At 42.2% G+C, this 22,586-nt stretch overlaps 3 protein-coding genes across 18 annotated transcripts; 1 reads left to right on the plus strand and 2 right to left on the minus strand.

Moving 5' to 3' along the window:
* On the minus strand, positions 1-2,175 carry LOC135619993 (large ribosomal subunit protein eL43z-like). 2 transcript variants are annotated; one of them, XM_065122538.1, is made up of 5 exons: positions 2,037-2,175; positions 1,419-1,458; positions 1,218-1,306; positions 373-455; positions 1-295 (listed from the first exon to the last, which is right to left on the minus strand). In XM_065122538.1, exons 1-5 carry the CDS (start codon positions 2,037-2,039, stop codon positions 232-234), a joined length of 279 nt encoding a protein of 92 aa, XP_064978610.1. In that variant the 5' UTR covers positions 2,040-2,175; the 3' UTR covers positions 1-231. The 2 variants fall into 2 exon arrangements, with proteins under 2 accessions (XP_064978610.1, XP_064978609.1); XM_065122537.1 differs by lacking the exon at positions 2,037-2,175 and having other exon boundaries at positions 1,419-1,464.
* A 1,500-nt stretch (positions 2,176-3,675) lies between these two features.
* On the plus strand, positions 3,676-5,210 carry LOC135619997 (probable purine permease 4). Its single transcript, XM_065122555.1, has one exon. The coding sequence runs from the start codon at positions 3,779-3,781 to the stop codon at positions 4,916-4,918; it is 1,140 nt and encodes a 379-aa protein (XP_064978627.1). The 5' UTR covers positions 3,676-3,778; the 3' UTR covers positions 4,919-5,210.
* A 5,820-nt stretch (positions 5,211-11,030) lies between these two features.
* LOC135619995 (leucine-rich repeat receptor-like serine/threonine-protein kinase BAM3) lies at positions 11,031-20,843 on the minus strand. Of its 15 annotated transcripts, none has more exons than XM_065122550.1 (9): positions 20,555-20,843; positions 19,951-20,057; positions 19,275-19,531; positions 17,130-17,199; positions 15,870-17,020; positions 15,271-15,392; positions 12,115-15,112; positions 12,013-12,045; positions 11,031-11,588 (listed from the first exon to the last, which is right to left on the minus strand). In XM_065122550.1, exons 7-9 carry the CDS (start codon positions 14,762-14,764, stop codon positions 11,251-11,253), a joined length of 3,021 nt encoding a protein of 1,006 aa, XP_064978622.1. In that variant the 5' UTR covers positions 14,765-15,112; positions 15,271-15,392; positions 15,870-17,020; positions 17,130-17,199; positions 19,275-19,531; positions 19,951-20,057; positions 20,555-20,843; the 3' UTR covers positions 11,031-11,250. The 15 variants fall into 15 exon arrangements, with proteins under 15 accessions (XP_064978622.1, XP_064978618.1, XP_064978613.1 ...); XM_065122546.1 differs by having other exon boundaries at positions 20,546-20,843; XM_065122541.1 differs by having other exon boundaries at positions 19,826-20,057; positions 20,546-20,843.
* Positions 20,844-22,586: the final 1,743 nt, after the last annotated feature.

Genomic DNA, 22,586 nt, shown 5'->3' on the forward strand with positions numbered 1-22,586 from the left:
TGCCTAAAGAATTGTTTTTCTTCTAGTCAGCACAAAAAAGAGAATTCCATGGTTTCTGCTGCAAGAAAAACTGAGTTTGCAAAGTCAAGTATATCTCCTGGCAGTAGCATGCTTCAAAAATACTAGATTTAGCATATCCATATTTATCAAAGTTTCTCATATATAATAATAATAATGCATCGCTGATCCAAACTAGCACTTGAATTGCATGAATGCACAATCCTCGGCTCTTCACCCTTCGGTTTGTTCTCTCAGTCGACGAATAGTGCTCCTCACAGTAACAGCACTAGCAGTGCTGCAAGCAATTGCAGTACCAAAACGTAAGAAAGAGATTTGAATATTTAGATGGGTAAGAAGCTATCATGTACTCACTTCAATGTGTAAGCACCGCCTGCTTTGACCTTCCCACAATCCTTGCAGCCCCAAATCCCAACTGCTTTTCTTTTCACGGCATACTAAAAGAAACCAAAATCAACATGTTTCATTGGCAAGAACTTAAAATAGATAGAAGAAAATTTACAAAGAATCTATAATAAATAAGTTTTACTAGCAAAAAGATAACCAGGATTAGAATTCATATCATAAACATGTTGACAAAATAGGCCCAATGCAAAGTACATAACTTCAACCGATGATATATCATTAATCCTGCAACGCCCATTAGCCATTTAACATAATGTAGTCCGTGTCATGATAAATTATGTGTATTTTAACTTGAGATGCATGCTCACCACCAAGATACTTTGAAATCACACCCTTTGCAGCACTTAGGAGAAATATAAGTCACATACAATCTTCTTGAACAGTAAAGTAACAAGAAGCAACAAAAAATATCTAAGCCACACAAAAGAAACCGAGTTACACCAAAATATTCAGCTTTTTGGAATATTCACAATCATCAGGATTATACATAACATTGACAATCATTTACCAAACTCGAGACAAATTAATGAACATAGCATTTTATATCTGAACAATGTCATTGGAAGGAGAATGGCTAAGATTTTAATCAAACTCATCAATCTCTACATAAAATTATCAGTTTAAACGTGTAGATAGCAAGCCTCTAGTCATCCTATCATTCCAGCTAATCCAATCCATTACATTATCAGAAGGAGAAGCTAATTGTCAAGCTGACACCATAAGCATTTATGATGAGAGCGTTATAAGGACACCTTAACAATAAGCAAGAACATTTGAAGCAAAGGAATTCACACCTTCCCACAGAATTCACAGAAGTACTTTGCATGCTGAGAAACTTCCATTTTCTTGATTTGCTTCCGCAAACTTGCACCATATCTGGTACCTGAAATACACAAAAACAAAACATAAACACAAAACAATGCAGTTGAAAACTAATAATAGTTCTTGCATAAGCAAGGCCAGAATCTCAGCATAGACCGAGCCATATCTCATACCATATTTGCCAACTATTCCAGCCTTCTTGGTGCGCTTCGTCTGCATGCCAATGAGAGAAAAGGTAGACACCATTAGAGGAAGAATTTGACAAGTGAAGGTACATGGCAACACTACTAGTCCAAAACACAAAGAGCCAATGCAATGGTGATTTGAGCACACAAACATAGAAGAAGTTTGCCGAGTTAACTATATAAGAAAACGCATCTGGTGCACGGACAAGGCAGCAATATCCAAATGGAATATTCACGATCCATAAAAACATTGTCTTTTGCACTAATTTAAGGGTGAACTAAAAAAAAAAATCTCAAATGTTAACTTCCTCGACGACCACCCTATACAAAACCCCTTTGAATATAAAAGCCACTACAAAGCTACATTTCATAAGCATGCCCCTTGTGCTCTACATTTGAGAAGCTCTTCTGCAGGAGTTGAAGAACTAGAAGCAAACATCACGTCCAATCATTTCGCTTAACTAATAAAACATCAGTTTACATCAATATAAAGGTACATCCAAACAAAAAGTTCATAATTTTCGATGCAACACAAGATTAGCACTAAAGCCGGAAAGGATTTAATGGAGAAAGATACCGCGCTTACTGCGCGAACGAGGAGCTCACCATCGTGAAGCGTACGACCGTCGGGTCCTGCCTTGTTCCGACGGTCTAAACGCCGAGGGAGAGAACTCCAGAGAGCAGACGAGAGCGCCGGCCGCCATCTCCCCGTCGCTCGCCCTTTATACCCAAAACCCTAATCCGGGGTAAGGAGCATCAGCAACGGGCGGGATCCACCGATCGGGGCCGTCGGATGTGACAAGGACGCGACTTGGATTTGAAGCATAGTACATACGATCTCAACCGTCCGATTGTTAGAGATGCGTGCATAGCCCGATTGGCCTCTATGATCGAACGATGGACTAAACCAAACATTATTTAACCTCACACAAAGACTAATGACGTAAGACCGAATACAAATAAATAATATATAATGTATGATTGTGTCATATTAGAGTCTCACGATAGAGATTACATCAATTTAAATGTGATTATCGATCCAACACGAAATTAATTGGACCCTTTTTATTCATATTGATCATAATACATTTAAACAAAATTATTTTTACTTACTTTTGAGGATAATTTATTTTCTAACAAAAAATAAAGTGCATTCTCAAGAGTGAATTGACTTTTTATATATATATATTCTTATTGTTGACTTCTCCTAAAACATCTATCTAACCATCATTGTTTTTTCTTCTTCTTTTGTTATTGTCCTTTTCATGGTTATCCCTTTTTTTTCCCACAATCATTTTCCCGGTCTCTTATCACCTCACATAGTGTGATGCCGACGTATTATTCAAATAGTCAACTTATTATTATTTGAATTTATATCATAATAGTCATAAAATTTTATGAATTGATCAGACAACAAAGTCTCATTTTACAGCTATATTTTGTGTATAGATTTTTTAGTATAATTTTTTAATTCTATACAATGTATAAAAAAATCATTTTAAATGTTTCTCGAGAAGTATCTTAATTTTCAGAAGTTTCAAACATCATTTTTTTTTCTAATATATAGAATTTTTTTTTACTCTTTTCTATAGAGCGATCTAATTATAATATTTTTGATAAATATTATAAAAATTATTATGATTGTAGTATTTTAACATCATGTTGCAAGAGCAAGAAAACATTATAATGTAGTAAAAAAATATTATAATATAAATTTTTTTTATACTAAGTTATAGTATTTGTTAGTGTTATTGAAAACATTGTGATGTGGATTCATAGGAAAAAGAACGGAAAGAAAGGGAAAAGAAATAGGATCACCTATATATATATATATATATATATATATATATATATATATATATATATACTCCGGCAGGTGTGTTCTTTTAGTCTTGTCGTGTTGTTGTTGCGGCGAGGACGGAGGGCATGCGGGCTCGCACTTCGTCGACTGCCTCTCCCAAATGCGCTTTCCTCACCAATGGCCCTTCCTGTGGGTTTCCTCCTCCGTTCCCACTTCATCTTAAACAACTCCGGTGGCTGCTACTAGACGGCCCCAGAATATTGTATATTCCCACTTCGATTCAATCACGTCACATGCACAGATCAACGAAAAGCTACAGAGGAAAGGAAAGGTAAGGGAGGGGAAAGAGAAGAGAGGAGAGCGTGTGAGAGAGAGAGAAAGAGGGAGAGGAGAATCCACGTCCGTGGTATTATATATGTGCACAGTGCAGCAAAAAGCATGCCAACCCACGCTTATAAGACGTAAACGCTCGCTCGGAGGAGTATTCCCAAGGCAAGAGCACGGAAGTGATCCACCTCTTGCCTCTCCTCCTCTCGATCCGCGTCTGATGGCAAACCTCGCCCCGAAGGAAGCCAATCGCCCCCGGCTGGATGAAGAAAGCAGAGGAGGCGAGGTGGCGGAGGCCGCTCTGGCGACACGCGAAGCGGGGAACCGGTGGTGGAGGTCGAGAAAGCTTCTCTTGGCCGCCAACTACACGATCCTCTTCGTGGGCTCCCTCTCCTCCTCGCTCCTCTCGCGATACTACTTCGTCCACGGCGGCTCCAACCGGTGGGTCTCCACTCTGGTTCAGTCGGCCGGGTTCCCCTTCCTCCTCCTTCCCATATGCCTCGCCTCGTCTCCCTCCTCCCGTCCTTTCTCCGGCCTCACTCCGCGCCTCCTCTATCTGTCCCTCTTCGTCGGCCTCCTTTTGGGCGTCAACAACCTGCTCTTCTCCTGCAGCGTGTCCTACCTGTCGGTCTCCACTTCCTCGCTGCTCCTGTCGTCGCAGCTCGGCTTCACGCTCCTCCTCTCCGCGCTCCTCGTCCGCCATCCCTTGACCTTCTCCAACCTCAACTGCGTCGTTCTTCTGACCCTCAGCTCCGTCCTCCTCGCCTTGAACTCGAAACACGACCGCCCCGACGGCGTCGACCGGGCCCACTTCTTCCTCGGCTTCGCCGCCACCCTCGGCGCCGCGGGGCTCTTCGCGGTGTACCTCCCGCTCATGCAGCTGGTCTACCGCGAGGTGAGCGGGTACCGGATGGTGGTGGAGGTGCAGGTGCTGATGGAGGCGGCGGCGACGGCGCTGGCGGCGACAGGGATGTTCGCCACCGGCGGGTGGCGGAGGGAGGGCAAGTGGAACCTCGGCGTCGCCCGGTACTGGGTGGTGGTGGCGGCCACGGTGGCGGCCTGGCAGCTCTGCTTCTTGGGCACCGCCGGTATGGTGTACCTGACGTCCTCCGTGAACAGCGGCATCTGCATGACGGCGCTGCTGTCGGTCAACGTGGTGGGCGGCGTGCTGGTGTTCGGCGACGCGTTCGGCGGCGGCAAGGCCGTGGCCATGGCGCTCTGCATCTGGAGCTTCAGCTCTTACCTCTACGGAGAGTACAAGAAGAAGAAGGAGGAGGAGGTGGTGGTGGCGGCGGAAATTGCGGAAGGCAAGGAGGAGGATGATAGTGGGGGGAGTGCAGCGGGCGATGGCAATGCATGAACAGTGCAAAGATGCTTCTTCCTTTTCTTTCTTTCTGCATCATAATTTTGTCCCTAAGTGTAATGGAAGCTTCCTGTATTATAAATGGGTGCAAAGTATTAGTAGTGGGCAGTTGGCTCAGATATTGGAGGTGGTTGCCTGAGACCTGTCAGGTTGAGAGAGAAAGCATATGTTACACTAATGGGTGGGCTTTACATCTGGCAGCTCCTCCTCCCCTTGTCCCTCTCCTTCCAAGGTTTACTTTTACCTTCCCCACCTCAATCCAACGAGGAAAGCCACGCATGTTCTCTTTTCTTTCCTGGGTTCCACGTCTCAGGCTATGTCAATCCCTTCTTCTTCTTCTTCTTCTTCTTCTTCCTCCTCCTCCTCCCCGCCGCGGCTTTCACCGGAATCCGCCTGCGATCGTAATATACCCATACGATGCGTGCATCATACATGCACACCTAAAGCATGTTTGGCCACAAATAAAAACTCAGCATTGTCATGATGATCCATCTACTTGTGCTCCAGGCAATGATTCGAGATTAAAAAGGTACCAACAGAGCGATGCTTTTCGAAAGTGGGCAATAAGCACGGCCTTTAGCTTTATGCTTGGGCAATTAGCATCTCCGAATGGGGAGAATGTGGAGCAGCAAGGTGCAGTAAAACACTGGCTTCGATCGCCGTGGAGTGAGGCTGCAGGGAGAGGGAGAGGGAGAGGGACCCCAAGGAGGATCATGGGAGATGAACAGTACAAAACCCTAATCAGGTTTGACCAAAGCCATACGTAGTGGCATGTGACTCCCTTTGTACTTCAAATTTTGTGGCGTTTTTTTTTGTTTCTTGTGGCCCTCTTTATTCCCTCCTCTTTTGGTGTGACAAGCAGCTCCACTTCAGGTTGTGTGACATGCACCACAATCCATCAGTTTACTTTTTTCTGGATTCGTATTTTGCCTCTGCCAGCGAACGGTCGATGGATAGATATAGGTCTTGACCTTGTCGAACCTCTCTCTCCTTTCTTCTTCTTCTTCTTCTTCTTCTTCTTCTTCTTCTTCTTCTTCTTCTTCTTCTTTCTTCTTCTCGGGCATATCCTTTGAGATTCTAGCTACAATATATAGTAGATATATCTATAGACAACCTGTGCTTTCGAGATATTCTTCTCGCTAGCTGCTGTAGACCAATGGCTGCAAGGAGGGTGTCCAGACTTGGGAGGAAGATATACATGATCTGCCAGCACTAGATGATATTTTTCTTTGGGTCTCTTCGGATAGGAAAGGTGTGCTCGATTCCCATCATCATGCTCGATGGATAACGAGTGTGATGAGCAGTTGCTTGGTGGATTAAGCTTGGGTGGTGATTAGGGTTCACTGTGGAGGAAGATGGATGAGGAGGCAGCCAATGGGTAGGTCTGCTTTCCCGAGTGAGAGATGATGGAGGAAGACAACAATGATAACAGAACCTTATTGTTTAAAGATTCTTGTGTACTTGGGTGCATCATTTCATGGAAGAAGCAGTGCTGAAGCCGAGGGGGATGAACAAGTGGGAATTCTTATATATAATATATATATATATATATATAATGTTATTTGAGGTGGAATAAGGCATAATCTTGTGATGGGTGGTGTGGTAGACTTTATGAAGGTGCCAATGGGAGGGAGATATGGTGTGTGAAGCCATTCTCTTAGCCACACCAAAAGGAGAAGTCAGATGAGGATTTGAGAGTGGTCAGACATGAGTGCACTTTTTCTTTTTCTTCTTCTTCTTCTTCTTCTTCTTCTTCTTCTTTCTTTTTTTTATTATTATGTGCAAAATATATTGGAGTCATGGGGAAGGAAGCACCAAAGGGTCATTTATGTGGTCACTTCAACTCCACTTCTCAAAAGTTTATTTTATTATTATTTTTTCAAAATCAAAATAACTATAAATCACTAAATTAATCCCAAAAAAAAAAAGTTACACCAAAAGCAAAATGAGTCAAACTCCGATATAATTTATATCGTTCTTTACTAACAAATGCTAGCCAGTAAGCATTATTCTTCTCTTCTCTTCTCTTCTCTTATCTACACGACTAAGCATATCCTTTTGAAATCTTGATTCTCAAATACTTTCATAATAGTATAATTCAGCATTAGACTCCACTGCCAGTTTGAAGATTCCTTCCATGCTTAATCGTAAATAACTTCGCTCTCGAATTAATTATCTTCCATGCATTATCTCGAACGAAGGAGGAAACCTATCTCTCCTTTGCCTTTCTACATGTCAAAAGCACTATCAAAAGTAATCGATTATTCCCTAAACATCTCTTAGACAGCATCAAAACTTCACAATATAATATATAATAAACTAAAGCTTTGCCTCATTACGGGCTTTTCATATCAATAGCCAATCGAGGTTGTCAAAAGACCATAGCTGGTTTTAGTGAGGTCGTTCCCCTCTCTCTCTACCAAGCCTCGTCGACTCTCCACTCCATGCCTCGCATGCAAACCAGCATTCAAAGAAAACATGGTCCTGCACGTCCACACAACACACAAGCTGCAACATCACAAAGACTCAAACCATTGCCAGTCTCCCAGTTGTTGGAAGCCTATATAGCTCAGCAGTTTCCAAAGCCTTTCCTAACATTTCTCACTTAAACCATTGCCACTCTTAATATCCCTTAACTTAGTTGATGGTTGTCCTTTGAGGTCAGTCTTCCAAATCTGTCTGTCATATCTATCTCCCAAAAACCATCCCTGATCAAATCAAATACTAAGGCATTCTCAAAACAGTAATCCATATTCAAAATAGATTATTTCAATAAAAGTGAAATATAAACCTTATACCAAAAATATTTTAGATTTACCCAGATTATTATGTTGATTTGTAAGAACCTTATACACCTTGAAAATACCCTTAATGGCTTTACAAAATCTCCTATTGGTCCTAAAACACACCAAGATATCATTTGTATACATAAACGTGAGAGATAAATATCTAATTCTTAAATTTAAATGGGGGAAAATAAATTATCATCAACTGTCTTATAAAACAAGCATGAAAGAATATGGGCAACAATAATGTAAAAATAAGATGATAAAGGATCTTCTTGTTGCTCTTAAAGTATCTCAAGCCCTCTCTATTAATAAGATAAGAAAAAATAGGAATAGAAATACAAACCTTAATTTAAGACATAAATTATTATGAAAACTCTAAAAGCTCAATAGCATGCAGAATAACATTTTTCTCCAAATAAATTTTAAACACAATCGAATATTGAGTGGGTCATTTGCTAGGCAATTAATATAGCTGATTACTCTATACTAATTAAATTATTCGATTGAGGTTTAATGGGAGAAGCTAACAACTTAGACCAGAGTCAGTACATGGCATTACTATGTTAATTGGGTGTTGATTACTAGTTTAACCCAAGTTAAGTAGTTTAGTTTAAGATGATGACAGAAGCAATTCGTTTGATACCTCCTAATATTGGATCTTGAGGAAATGTTTGATATCATATATTGTATATATATTGAAAGACCATCACCCGTAACAGATGTAAATACGGATCATGTATAACATTAATTATCAGCAACTCAGATAAAAGAAATCTTCTTTGCACTTTTAATTATTACATTTATGTTTTATCTTTTTTTCGATGTGTTCTCTAATTTGAATATTAGAATATCTTACACGTATAAGATCGGTATACTATTTATTATACAAATAATATTTCTTTCGAGATATTCTAATAATTAGTGTATTGTTATACGAATGATGAGTTTCGAATTCATATTTGAATGGCTTACACATTATTTAACGTAATGAAAATATTTTTTTTGGTTTATTTTTTAGGATGGAGTGATGATAGCTCAGACAAAACCTAAAAAGGACCCCTTGGTTTGATCTATCAGCTCATGTTTTTAGTGGCATAGATAGAGTTGGAAAACATTAAAAAAGATATCTCAGTGATGATATTTGGCAAAAGGTACTCAATTGGTTCGTTCACTAAATCACCAACATCCATAGCAAAGTGTATATCCCACAACCACCACCATCACCTCTCTCTCTCTCTCTCTCTCTCTCTCTCTCTCATTCTTTTTCTCCTTCAGCTCATCCTCATCTCCGCACCGGGGGTTAATGGCGGAAAGTGGGTGATGGCAATCACCTTTCACCTTATCTGAGGGATCACTGAAAGAAAAGGATAAGATTGTGTTGGCAGGAAGGGTTACTCAAGGAAACACCTCTTCTTGGTCCACGACACTGTCAGCCTCATCAAATGATAAGAACATGCAGCCGCCCCCGTTGACTTCTTCGGAAGATTGGATGCTACAAGATTCGCTGTACCCGTCATGAGACAAAGAGAGGTGAGGAACTTCCATAAACCCTCGCCGTCGTTGAATCATGCATCCTCCATTTACTAGTGTGTGTTGGTTGCAGAAACTCCACTTGTAACGTCACACTGATTTGTAGCTGACGGGTTTCAGAGATGGAAGACTTTTTCGAGTTAGAGCACATCCGAACGGAGAATGTCATGTCAGGACGAATGCCCAGCAAAAGTACTCTCCGATGTTCGAATCGCAAACATACTCCAAATAAGCGTCAGACAAATCTTTCACGTATGGGCTCGGCCGTGTTAGTTGTGGGCCGTTCAAATGTCTGTACGAAGATCTACATAATCCAACTATGCCGGCGTTGCAAAGATTGTCTAATCTGATCGAAGTCATAATTAAAGTCCGAATGTTATGAGATTGAGATCTCCCAGCCCACTGTTTCTACTAGTATTGAAGCTTGTTTGTAATTAGGGGATATGATGTTTAATTAATGTTACTTTAAATTTGTTCTTCTTATTTAGTGTTCTTCCTGAATTGCGGTTCGATTTAAATTATAATAATTAATTAATATTAAAAAGGATAAATTTTGATGATATTATACCGAGTAGTATTCGATTAGTCTTATTGTCGATTAATGCTTTCGACGTTAGTCGAAAAAAAAGCTAAGAGAAAAGAGATGGAGGACGAGACTTGTAGAAAAAAAAGTAAATCGGATCATGATTGAGATAGCTTATGTTCAAAGGAAAAAAAAAAAAAAAAGATTGTTAGATCGTTGATCAAAGATTTTTTAATAATCGATGATGATCTTTGATCATAAATAAGTGTTGGTAGAAATATTATTCGAATTAGGGATGATATTTAGAAGAGTCTTTATCCATCAGGTAGACGTGTTCACATGTCGAATCTGTGACGGTCGACGGGGAATGGACGCATTCGCCCTCCCTATCAACATTGTATTGTTCCGACATGTGCGTCCGTGATCCGTACATAGGTGCTTCCATGTTGGATACAGCGTTGATTCGATGATGCAGCCGGATTCCTGCGTTGCAACATGTAATCATCCCTCTCGGTCACGCCAGCGTACACATGAGGTGAGGAGGGAGGAGGATGAGTTGAGAGGAGGAGGAGGAGGAGGAAGCCATGCACGCCCTGCTGCCGCTGCGGCTTCCCCAGACGTATCATGGCGCCCTCCTCGTCGCCTTCCTCGCCCAACACCACCATGCCCGTGGGCCCCACCACCCTCCCGGTCCCCTTGTCTTCTTCCTTGCACTCCCTCTCTCTCTCCCAGCCACGGGAGCAGAAGGCGGTGTACCGCGGCGGCACCCCCCCTGTGCGTCGATGGCAATGCCACCAACAGCGAGTTAATGCTACTCTTCAGACGTCAGAACGCGTAGCAGTCTCTTCTCGAGTGGCATCGCCATGGAAGCAGGTCAAAGTTGTTCCTTGTCATCTTCCACCGGTCTTTGCTCCATCGAATTTAGCCGGACGGTGCCTTCATACATGGATCCCCTGCTGGGACGACCACCCTGCTCGCCTCTCTTTAGCTCTGCTTCTGTCATCGTTTGTCAAGCAGTCAGCTCCTCGGGAGTAGCCATGCTCCATGTTCCCTGACTTTTCTCTTTCGTCTCTCTCTCTCTCTCTTCCCAGCATTTGATGAGCAATCTCAGATCGTCCAACAGCAAACGTGCTCTGTGCTTCCTCGACTTTTCCTTTTCATCTCTCTCTCTCTCTCTCTCACACACACACTCGCACACATCACATGCTTTGCCATTGTCGAGCTGAAAGCCACTGCACCATGCCAAAAGCCATGGCATGCACCCATCTTTCAGATGACACCAGTAGTCCGTCCCCAGCTTTTATTGGGAGAAGGTAACAGCTCTTGCAACACAAAGATTCCTGGCAAATGAGGTGCATTGTCATGGAAGATGCTCGACTCTCTCTCTCTCTCTCTCTCTCGCTCTTACACACACACAACAGCAACAACAACATCACGCGCATCACGTTTACATTAATTGCGGCGGAATCTCAAAGCATTCGCGACGATTAACGTGCATGGAAGCCGTAGGATGGCTTCGCCTGCTCGAGCATCTGCACGACCTCTCTCATGGTGGGCCGCTCGACGCTGTGCTCTTGGACGCAGAGCATGGCCACGAAGAACACCTGCGTCGCCTCTTCCAGTGGGACATTGCTGAGCCATGGATCCAATATCCTCACCACCCCTTCCTTGCTCCAATTCGTGCTCATTCTTGTCCATTGCACGAGGTCTAATCCTTCCTCCCCGAAGTCGCCCACGGGTCTCCGGCCGGTGATCAGCTCCAACAGAACCACACCGAAGCTGTAGACATCGCTCTTCTCGTCCACCTTGAGAGTGTAGGCATACTCTGCATGCAAAGTAGAAGAGATTAAAGGCGATCAAACCCCGGTGATGCTTTCATGTGCTAGCATGTGGGCCTGCACAAAACATAAAGCATGGACACCGATCGAGGGCCATAAGGGAGACTGTTTGGGATCAGGAGCTTGATATTTACTGAATGATGGATTTGGTCAAAAGGAATGCAGATTGTGTTGAAAGCAACACTTAGCCAAGGAAAAGAGGTAGATATGCTGCTTGCTTTCTTTGAGGAATTGGACCTCGGTGCTATCTTCCTCAAAGTAGCCAGCCACCGGTGCAGGCAGATAAAGCAGTTCACTGCTTGGTGCTTTGAACCATCTGCTACCGCATTCATCTTCTTCAGCAAAATAGATTGCTGCAGAACGAGAACAGTTGGAAGAGTATATGATCGGTGAGGATATGTTCTACTTCACCTTCATCCCCGCCAACTCTTCCTACTCCTTTAGCTGTGACAAGCTAGAACAGAGTAAGGATGCGGCAGAATTGTTGTCGGCACTAGTAGTAGAAGAAAGTACCGGGGGCGATGTAGCCGTAGGAACCGGCGATGGCCGACATGCACTCGGAAGCTCCCGTGTCCCTCAGGTACTTGGCGAGGCCGAAATCTGCGACATGAGCTTCGAAGTTGGCATCCAACAAGATGTTATTGGACTTGACATCCCGATGAAGTATCGGCGGGCGGCAGTCATGGTGCAAGTAGCACAACCCCTTCGCGGCTTCTATGGCGATCCGGAGCCTCATTTGCCAGCTGAGATATCCACCTCTCTTTCCATGGAGCAGCTCTCCCAAGCACCCATTGGGCATGTACTCGTACACCAGCAGCTTGGACTCCTTGTTCGAGCAGAAGGCGAGCAACCGCACGATGTTCCGGTGCCTGATCTTGCCCAGCGTCTGTATCTCCGCAGAGAATCCATTGTCATGGGTTGATCCCTTGCTGATCCCAAGCAGTCGCTTCACCGCGACCTCTTCGCCGCTCGGCATCGTTCCTCTGTACACGATTCCTGCTCCTCCTCTTCCTATGATGCAGTTGTCTTTGAGGCATTCGACGATGTCTTCGCTCTCGAACTCTAGCTTCTGGAACGCCGTCAGCTTCCATGATTTCGAGTTCCTCTTCATCATCGACCGCGTCTTGATGACGACTGTGACGGCGAACGACATGGAACATATCAAGAGGCCGAGTGCAAGCAGGAGCTTGGATCTTCCAGGGAGCTGCGACTTGAAGCTTTGGTGTTGGTCGTACTGGAATTGGGAACTTGCCGAAATGTTGCAGGGGCTCGAAAGAATCGATCCACATAGCTGCGGGTTGGCAAGAAAAGATGAAGCGTTGAAGTAGGCGAACTGCCCAGACTCCGGTACTCTGCCGGAGAAGTCATTGTGCGAGAAGTCGGCAGAGGTCAGGCTCTTCATGCTTCCGATCTCCTTCGGAATGCTTCCATTCAACCGGTTCCATGAAACATTCAGATAGTTCAGTATCCTTGTTTGCGAGAGTCGAGATGGGATCGGTCCGGAGAGATGGTTTTGGCTCAAATCCAGGTAAGTCAGCAAGAAGCAGTCGCCGATCTCAGGCGGAATTCTACCGGTGAAGTTGTTCTTGCTCACGTCCACCTTGAGGACGTGCCTTAGAAGGCCAACCTGAGAGGGTATCTCCCCTGTGAACTGGTTGCCACTGAGAAGAAGAATCTGCAGCGCGGAGAAGTTGCCGACGGAGGCCGGAAGAGGTCCGGAGAGCCGGTTGTTGGATAGATTCAGCTGGCCGAGCCTTTCGGGCCTCTTCGCGGGCTCTTCCGCCATCGTGCCGGTGAGATAGTTGTTCTGCAGCTCCAGCAGCGAGAGCTCCGGCAGGTAGAGGAAGCCCCCGGGAATGGCCCCGGTCAAGTAGTTCTGCCCCATGCGGACCCGACCCAGCGTCGTGCACTCGCCAAGATCGTCCGGCAGCGGACCGAAGAGGAAGTTGTTTAGCAGAATCAGAATCTCCAGCTTCCTCCCGGAGCAGAGAGCTCGGGGGACTAATCCAGTGAGCTTGTTGGTGGAGAGATCGAGCTCTCGAAGCACGCCGTTCCGTCCGAGGCTGGGAGGGATCACGCCGGTGAAGTTGTTCTGCCACAGCTTCAGGACCTCCAAATGGGGCAGCTCGGCGACGAACACTGGGATCTCTCCATGGAACCGATTGATGAACATGTGCAGCAGCTTGAGCTCCCGGAGAGCCGAGAACTCTTCCGGGATCTCGCCGGTCAGCGCATTGTTCGAGATGTCGAGGTATCTCAGGTTGCTCAGGTTGCCAAGGTGGGGAGGGACGGTGCCGGTGAGCTGATTCGTTTGCAGGAAGAGAGTGTCGAGCTTCGTGAGGTTGCCCAGTTGGTGCGGGATTCCGCCCTCCAACCCACAGCTGGAAAGGTCGAGATGGACTAGCTCGGCCAACCTCCCGAGCTCGGCCGGAATCCCGCCGTCGAACTCGTTGTAGTAGCCCAGGTAGAGCTGCTCCAGAGTGGTGAGATTGCCGAGTTGGGGGGGTATGCGCCCGCCCAGGTCATTCCCAGCCAACGAGACAAAGCGTATAGCTCGGAAGCCACCGTAGGCCGCCGGGATGGTGCCGGAGAAGTAATTCCCACCGAGATCCAGATGGCGTAGCATGGGGAGTCCAGTGAGCGCGACAGGGAGAGACCCGACGAAGTCATTGTTGTAAGCATCGAGAACCTCGAGTCCCATCATTCCGGAGAAGCTCCAGTCCATGGTGCCATTGAAATGGTTATTGGAGATGTTGAGATACCTGAGTCCGGAGAGCTTGCTGATACCGGGAGGGAACTCACCGGAGAAGCTGTTACCGGAGACGGAGAGGGAAGCGAGGCTCTTGAGCTCCGCAATGGCGGGTGGCAGGAAACCTGAGATGTTGAGGTTCGACACGTCGAGCTCGATCACTGCGCGCCGGGCGTCGTCGCATCGAACGCCATTCCATGCGCAGACAGCTGCATGGTTGGAGAAGCTCCAGCTGCGGAAGAAGTCGTCCGAGGTGTGGAAGGACTGCGCTATAGAGACGAGGATGGAGGCTTGCTTTCTGAGCGACAAGCGGGGGAAGCTCGAAGCAGTGGAACAAGGAAAGGTGAAGAGGAGGAGGAGGAGGGAAGTGGAGAGACAAAGGAAGAGCTTGGAAGCAAGAGCAGCCGCAGCCATGGAGATCTACCTGGACTAAGAGAGGAGGAAGGTTGGGGGAGAGGAGGGAATCAGAGGGCATAGAAATGGAGATGGGTGGTGGCGTTGTTCCTGTCTTTGTTGCTCTTCTTTTTTCGAAAGGAAAAGCGAAAGCGCTCGAGTGGAATTAAAAGTAGATACAAGTGAGGACTGTGGCTGGAGCAGCGGCATCGGTCATTGGTGAACGTTCCTCTGCATGAGCACATACTTTTTTGCACACCAAATTCCTCGCTTGCTCTGTCGCTCCTCTGCTGGCTGAGCCGAACACTGTAGCCACACCTCGTCGGTTGCTGTGGAAGCTTCATGTGCAGCACAGCAAGCACTCCATCCCTGCAAACATTTCAATTCAACAGTTGAGAGATATCCACCTTCTTATAAACTAAGTTGCTAGGAACTGCATTATTCTCATTCGTGTTTTCTATTTTAATATGGCTGTGCAGAAGCATGCAGAACATGATCATTTAGATAACCCGGGCAGTAGAAAATACCGCTCTCAACATGAGAGCATGTTCTTCAGTGGTCAATCTTGAAAGCATACAACAGTGTATCGGACACATGATCATCTACAAGCTGAACACTCTTTAGTGGTTTCTTCCGCAACAGCATACCACTGCAATACAAGGAAAACTGTGTTTAAACAAAAGCTTTGCCCAAAGCAAGAATTCTCTGATACTAAAACATGGTGTCAAAAGAACTATTTTATATCTAGAAGTCAAGCAATCTACTGATCCAAGCCTTTCCATAATTGTCTCATTATCCGAAACCAAGACTAACTCTCATCCTTTAGGTCGAAAACCTGTTCTTTTCTTGAGAGGGAAACGCACAATGATTAAAGACTACACAGAGGGAATCCTGAAAGCAGCAAATGACAGATGGGGTCTTTAACATCATTCCAAAAAACTGATCCACCGGCAATGAGGAAATAAAAGTAGAAAAGAGACTCGATGGGCCATTCAGCCCAAGCACCTTTACATTTGTGTCACACGATCATCAATTTATAATAAATTGACATCTATTGATGTCCACTCTGACAATTATGCATGATTAACAACAGTATTGTCTATTAACAGGAGAAAAAAAATCTCACCGCGCATCCCAATGCATTGAAGTCCTCTGTCGGAGCCCACAAACACAATACAAAATCAAACTGATTAAAGTAACTCCATGCGATGTGTCACCATCCCCATCCACATTTAGTTATTTTCTACTTTGACCCCTCATCAAATCTAATATCTGCCATGATCCTACATGATGGGATACTACCCACCGATTAATTTGATAGGCATAAACCACTTACCCACGATACTAAAATCTAAGTTAATAGTGATAGATTCATTTGACCCTTACAAACCAATCCAATTCTTCTCTGACATCAGATGTAGAACTAAGCCACCATGTCATAGAAACAAAGTCAATCACTTGCATCATTCTTGTTGCCACCATGTAGACCATTAGGTGTTACTTTCTTTCCTGTAACCATATCCCACAAGCAAATCACTTCATCTCCACTGATTCAAGTATATAAGGTGGCGTGGCATTCCTCAGAGGGCCTAATTAACCCTCGCAGATGATGGATACTTTTTGATCTCAGTAGCACCCCTTCTGTAGCCAATCCTTTTCTTCTGCAATTCGATGACAAGGAGGCCATGGCTAAGGTCTTGTGCAGTCAACCTCACAGCTGGTGCCACTGGAAACATCAATGGTTGGCATTCTATGTTTAAAAGTGTAACTCAGTTTCCTGATTTCTTGCAAGGGGTTGTACCATACACAAGCCCGTACAAAAATATGCTAATGGTCCACCAATCCACTGCACTACAATGATCCTCTCAGATAACTTCAACGGCCAAATACTCATTCATCCCAAGGAATGACATCGAGTGTGCATCTATTGGCTCTGCCATCAATTCCAAGGGAGCTCAGCACCCAAAGCCAAAGTCCAATTAGGATTTATTGATCTTCCCAGGGAGTATGCAAACAAACACAGGATTCAACATTACATTAAAGTTTTCTCCAAAGAATTCTTTGGATGCAAGAACTATTTCCTGCATGGATAGATAAAATTCTGACTGATTTCGGGGTGTTGAAGGAGCACTACCGTGAGCCCGTAGCAAGGCAAAGTTAGATACTTTTATGTTGCCATCATCTCTAACAAGCACATTCACTGGCTTCAATTCCTTATATAGTTTCCCAATCAAGTGCAGATATTCAATTGCAAGCAACGGTTCTGAAGCATAAAAGCTGTTGGACAGAAAAGATATGCATAAGAAATGTATCAATGTGCTAAAGCCATTGATGAAGTCATAGAAAAACATGAATTCAAAGGAGTTCTGAAAACATCTAAACTTACTTCCCAGAGACTTACTGAAGTTACCAAATGCAAAATCAGTGATTAGCATTGCATAGACCAACATTTACGTCTGCACAAACAAAATAGCATTACTGCAATTTTTTTCTTAAATTAGTGATGTTAGGATTTGGCATTAGTATTAGTGCAAATACAGATATGCAACATCACTTGCCACATTTTCATCCACAATCAAAACCTTATGTCTGATTCTGGTCACATTCAACAGATTCACTTTTTGACTATATTAAAAATGTCATAATCAAGGTCCCAAATGAGCAGACCAGTACCATACCAATTGATTTTTGTCCGCCTGACCAAGGACTAGTACCTGATCTAGGACTGATCATTTTCATTTTTTTTTAATTATTTTTTAGTTGTATTGGATGGTACAGGTCAATATACCACTCGTATCGAGTATTGTACTGGTCCCGCAAGATATGTATGGCACCAAATTTTAAACCTTAACCATAATTCTTTTATCTTGTCATAATTTATTGTGTTTTTTCATTAAATGTGCCTACATAATTTCTTTGATCTAGTGCACCACAAACATTTCCAAATAAGCTATCCCAAAAGTAAATGATAGTACTCATAAAATGGATAGAAAGTAACCAACAAAGGTAATAACACAAGGAAAAATAAAAAACAGTCTATCATCAACTTGTCTAAAGAAGCTAAAGCATACCTAAGGTTAATTGATGATATCATCAACTAAGTTAGCTAATGATAATCGGCTATCATTTGATGCTTCATACATACTTTTCGTGATGGTTGAAAAAGTTTCTTAAAGCATTTCACAACCTTAATGCATCTAATACATATTTCTCTTCTCTTTTAATGCATCTATCTATATACCACTTATTTCTTTCCTTGCTTGACCATGACAGAACTTGTCACGACCCGAGCCTATCAACTTTGTTTGGTCTAAACCACTGACCAAAATGTTTAAGCTGAAGCTGATAGTAGTACACTCATCGGACCCTTATAAGACAATCTTAATCTTGCTAACTTCCGATGTGGGACTAATTTGAGGTGTTACAATCTCCCCCACTCAAAGGCTTGACGTCCTCGTCAAGGCCCAGCATGACCTAGATCAAATCCTAGCATAGTGCATGTGAGGTGTAGCCCAGTGGTGGCTCCACGCTATGACGAGCCCTCTGACTTCATCCAGGGGTAGCTCTTTCCTACTCGAGCCCCCTTACCATGCCCAAATACTAGGTCGACTCTGATACCAAATGTCACGACCCGGACCTGATAGGCTAACTGGCCTATCAACTTCAGCTTAAACATTTTGGTCAATGGTTTAGACCAAACGAAGTTGATAGGCCAGTTAACCCATTAGACTCGGGTCGTGACAAAACTACTATCATTCGCATCCCAAACACAATAAAGGCAGCTCATTTTTATAGCTAGTAACCACAGCAATCAGATTTCTGCCATGAAAGGATGAATCCATATTACCACAGTAGTATCACAATATAGCGAAAACTAGCAAAAGCATGGCATTATCTTCATAGCTAAACCTTGTTCTACTTTTTCATGAACCTTCTTCGCAAGAAAGTATAAGTTTAAGGAATGACATTGGTCAACACTTATGATTTAATTTAGGATTTCCAAACAGATGCCAGAAAAAACATATTTGACTTATCCTTGCAACTATGAACACTCTTCCCTGTTCAAATTTCCCTTGTTAAAGAAAATTACCTTATAGAATTATGCACACTAAATGAAATAGCACAGCTCAAAACAAATGTAAGATGAATCGTACTTGTTGTAAAGATCTTGTTTCACTTAATATTTAATAATGGCAAGTCCAAAGTCTTGGTTTGCACACAACTTCCTCAAACCAAGTTAGTATCATGAATCATTTAAAGAAAAAGATGTAGGTAAGGATCATGGTAGAAAAAATCATAAAAGGATGAAAAGGTAAAACAAAAATATGATCTAGATTTAAAAAAGAGTAAACACAATAATTAAATGGTCATTTAATAATCTACATTAACACCTGATAACAATAACTAATTTTCACATAGTAAATTCAATCAAACAAAATATATCAATATGAATTTTCTGTTATGGAATTATGGTCTTTCATACATTTTATAAAGCCAAAATTATGTATGTTTAATTAAAATAGAATCTTACCATGCATTCTTCCAAGTTAAAAGCTTTATCAGGTCACTTCTGATGAAGAGAATGAAGATTACCACCACCACGACACTCGACAACCAAGGAGAAATATTTTTTCTGTCTTGATGGGAATGCAGTATGAATCTGTTTGTGCCCAAATTAGCCTAGTTTCACTAATTAGGGAAGCCTTGTCCATCACTTTCTTTGCAAAAATGGTGTCAGTTCCTGTTCCCTTGAGTCAGCTATGTGAACACTGCCAATGTCTCCATGACCTATGCATTTAACAAGCTCGAAGTGGCTTAAGTTGATAGGAAATCCTTTGCAATTAAAAGATGAAAGGCCTCCCAGCAAAATTTAATCCTAGTATGTCACTTGATGGATGCATAAGAGTAACTATCTAAACCTTTACCTATGACCCTACTACATCTACAGGAAGCACTGGACTTTATCTCCCCTGACCTCATGAATGATGGCATGGTTATCGTCGAGGATGAGGTAGATGTTGCCTCTGGGATCCCTACTTAGTTCTGGACTAGATAATCAGCTAGGCGAACACCTGTGCTTACCTATGGATCATTTGCTGAAGTAATACAATCATTGACAGCCAAAAGTAATTTTGTTCATGCTCTTTGACAATTTTCTGGTGCCTACTTTGAAATTGAAGCAAGTACAGGGATTTCACATGGACTACCAGACAGTCCATGTCCAAGATCGGGGCTACCATCTTCTAGTTAAGTCACCATTACCCTAGAAAGTTGGATCCACTTTCGTACTCCTGGATGATGCTTCATCACTCATCTGGAATTCAATCAAACAGCTTGAGTTAGTACAGATTGGGGAAGGCAATCAAATACAGAACTGATGAGCTGAAACATATTAGCATGCCTACAAAATAAACAAAAACAACACAAGCAACTGCAACCAGAGCATTCAATCAACCACGTATCAAAGTATTCATAGACCAATCGATCCAGAAAGAGTTACACGTTGATAATCCTACGTTGTGAAGTTCTTGATGAGACTCAAATGACTCAAAGTCATCGGGAGGTAAAGTCGCCTAGCAGCAATCCGTCTGGTGACGATTCACTTGATGCCATTCATTGCGACAGAAAAGCATGAAAAAGGGATGAATTCTGCTTTCAAGACGATTCACGTGCTACGAATGACAAAAACCCTAACAGAAGAGAAAGGAAAAGCGAAAAACGTGTACAAATAACGGAATTCCTCGCGATCAACATCCATGAGCACCAAGAAAGAAATGAATTGAAGGAAAGAGAGGAGCTTGCCCACTGTACGAGAATATAACAGAAGCCGACTCCGACCAAGAATTGCTGCAGTCGGTGCTTGATAGCGATCCCGTTCGAATCTGCTGTTCATCCAACCTCCTAAAATCCAGAACGATAGAACAAAACCCCAGTCTCCCATCCATCGCCCATACCAAAATTGAAGGTTTGATGGGGTTTCCTTTGATCAATGGAGGTTTCTTGGGACCGCAAAGAGAGGGCGTGAGAGAGGGCAGTGGAAAGGCAGACGTACGAGGCGGATTGAGAGAACCCATCACTAATTTAATTCTCTCTCCTCTCTCCCTCTCTCTCTCTCTCTCTCTCTCACGCATAAATATATATATATATATATATGAATTATATATTTTTTGCGTATTAGAAATTTTATATCTACTAAGTAAATATTAGCATACTTATGTAAATATATATCCCTTTAAAATTAGATATATATCATTTTAGTTAATCTCTATTGTTGACCATAATTTATTGTTATTTGAACCTCTATTTTATACTGATATTTTCTTTTTTCCAACTATTAATTTTTTTAAACTTATGGCTAAATTCTGAAAAAATAAATCTTAATTTTTTATTTCTTAGTATTTTCTTTCTAAATGACGAGATAATCTCGATCTCCTCCTCGTTAATTATTACCTATGTCTCGTTGCTCCTTCGTGATCATCTCAATCCCACTATAAAACTTTACTATTGCTTATTAGGTGGCTCCATGGTATCGTAAAATTTTATTATTTTTCATCATATTGATTATTAAGGGGTTTTTCCATGCATCTTATGTATCAACCACAACGAAACGAAAGAAAATAATATTGTCGTGATAAAGACTTCCCCTATCCCCTCCCTCGCATGACCTATTCATGTAAGAGACTTAACATACAGAAGATAAAGGAGGGGATTAAGGATGCCCTTCTCGAGATAGATGAGGACAAAGGAGTACTTAGGGGCGATGATCAAAGGCGTGATAGTAGCGAGAATCGACAAGGTGAATGCTAAGGATAATATTATCTTTTTAAAAATAAATATTATATGAGAATAAAATAAAAATATAGTAGAAAAAATAAATACTTGAGTTTTTATTAGAGATTTAATATTTCAACATTTATATTTTTATCTTAAATAAATTAATGTGAACCATAAATTAGAAATAGTTAATCAATCAACTTTAATGGCGACGGATACATATGCTATGTCGAAACATACAATATTGAATATGTTGTTCCAATTTTTTATGATTTTATTCTTTGGTTTCTTTTCGAAGATCAGTAAAACACATCGTCATTAAGTATATTCTTTGATTTTATCTCTATTACATGAATCTGATTCATGGTTGGCGGAGATGAGGCTGCCAAACTCGTCAATATTCCTTCCTACCACTACAAATCCTCACGACTCCTCTCATCTTATCCACAATTGCAAATCAATCTCCATCATTTTTTTTATTTGTATGACTAACATCAATGGAAACCTAATCACTGATGAAATATGTATTCCTTTCAGTTCATTGTGATCTTGCCATTGGAAATACTACATTGTGCTTACGAATGCTCACCATAAAACGAATTATTTTATGTTAAAAATTTTAAATACAGATAATATTATAAACAAATATTACATTTTTTTTCTTTTTCATTGTTGTAATAAATGACTTAAAAGTTATGGGAAAAAATCAACGGTCTCTAATAACTAATAAATGTTTTGGGGAGTCCTCAATTTCTTTGATAGTAAAACCATTTAATTAGTGAAAGTAATCAGTTGAACGTTTGATGTTTGATTGTTTTTGATCCAACTGATTGTTTCTATTCAGGTTCACAAGTTTTTATTTAGATGATTTAAGGATTAATATTGTATGAAGAAAAATAATTCTATATTGGTGTTGATCAACTACCTAACAACATTACTTTCTATATTATAATATTATTTAATTACTATGTACTCCCTTCGTAGTATGTAATAAATATATTTATTTTAATATTGATAAGGAGAATATTATCAGCGTATTCTTATTCGGCACATTACGTTCGTATAATGT

The sequence above is a fragment of the Musa acuminata genome, chromosome BXJ2-8 (assembly GCF_036884655.1).
Source record: "Musa acuminata AAA Group cultivar baxijiao chromosome BXJ2-8, Cavendish_Baxijiao_AAA, whole genome shotgun sequence".
Classification (NCBI taxonomy): domain Eukaryota; kingdom Viridiplantae; phylum Streptophyta; class Magnoliopsida; order Zingiberales; family Musaceae; genus Musa; species Musa acuminata.

What these genes read in the sequence shown, in the direction of transcription:
- LOC135619995 (XM_065122552.1), bottom strand. Translation starts at nt 14,764, where the DNA reads ATGGCTGCGGCTGCTCTTGCTTCCAAGCTCTTCCTTTGTCTCTCCACT. An exon ending in CTACGGCTACATCGCCCCCG is followed by an intron (nt 12,046 to 12,114) that starts GTACTTTCTTCT and finishes AGCTTGTCACAG; the next exon opens with CTAAAGGAGTAGGAAGAGTT. An exon ending in AAGAGTTGGCGGGGATGAAG is followed by an intron (nt 11,589 to 12,012) that starts GTGAAGTAGAAC and finishes CTTTGCATGCAG; the next exon opens with AGTATGCCTACACTCTCAAG.
- LOC135619993 (XM_065122537.1), bottom strand. Translation starts at nt 1,464, where the DNA reads ATGCAGACGAAGCGCACCAAGAAGGCTGGAATAGTTGGCAAATATG. An exon ending in TGGAATAGTTGGCAAATATG is followed by an intron (nt 1,307 to 1,418) that starts GTATGAGATATG and finishes TGTGTATTTCAG; the next exon opens with GTACCAGATATGGTGCAAGT. An exon ending in GGCGGTGCTTACACATTGAA is followed by an intron (nt 296 to 372) that starts GTGAGTACATGA and finishes AATTGCTTGCAG; the next exon opens with CACTGCTAGTGCTGTTACTG.
- LOC135619997 (XM_065122555.1), top strand. Translation starts at nt 3,779, where the DNA reads ATGGCAAACCTCGCCCCGAAGGAAGCCAATCGCCCCCGGCTGGATGAA.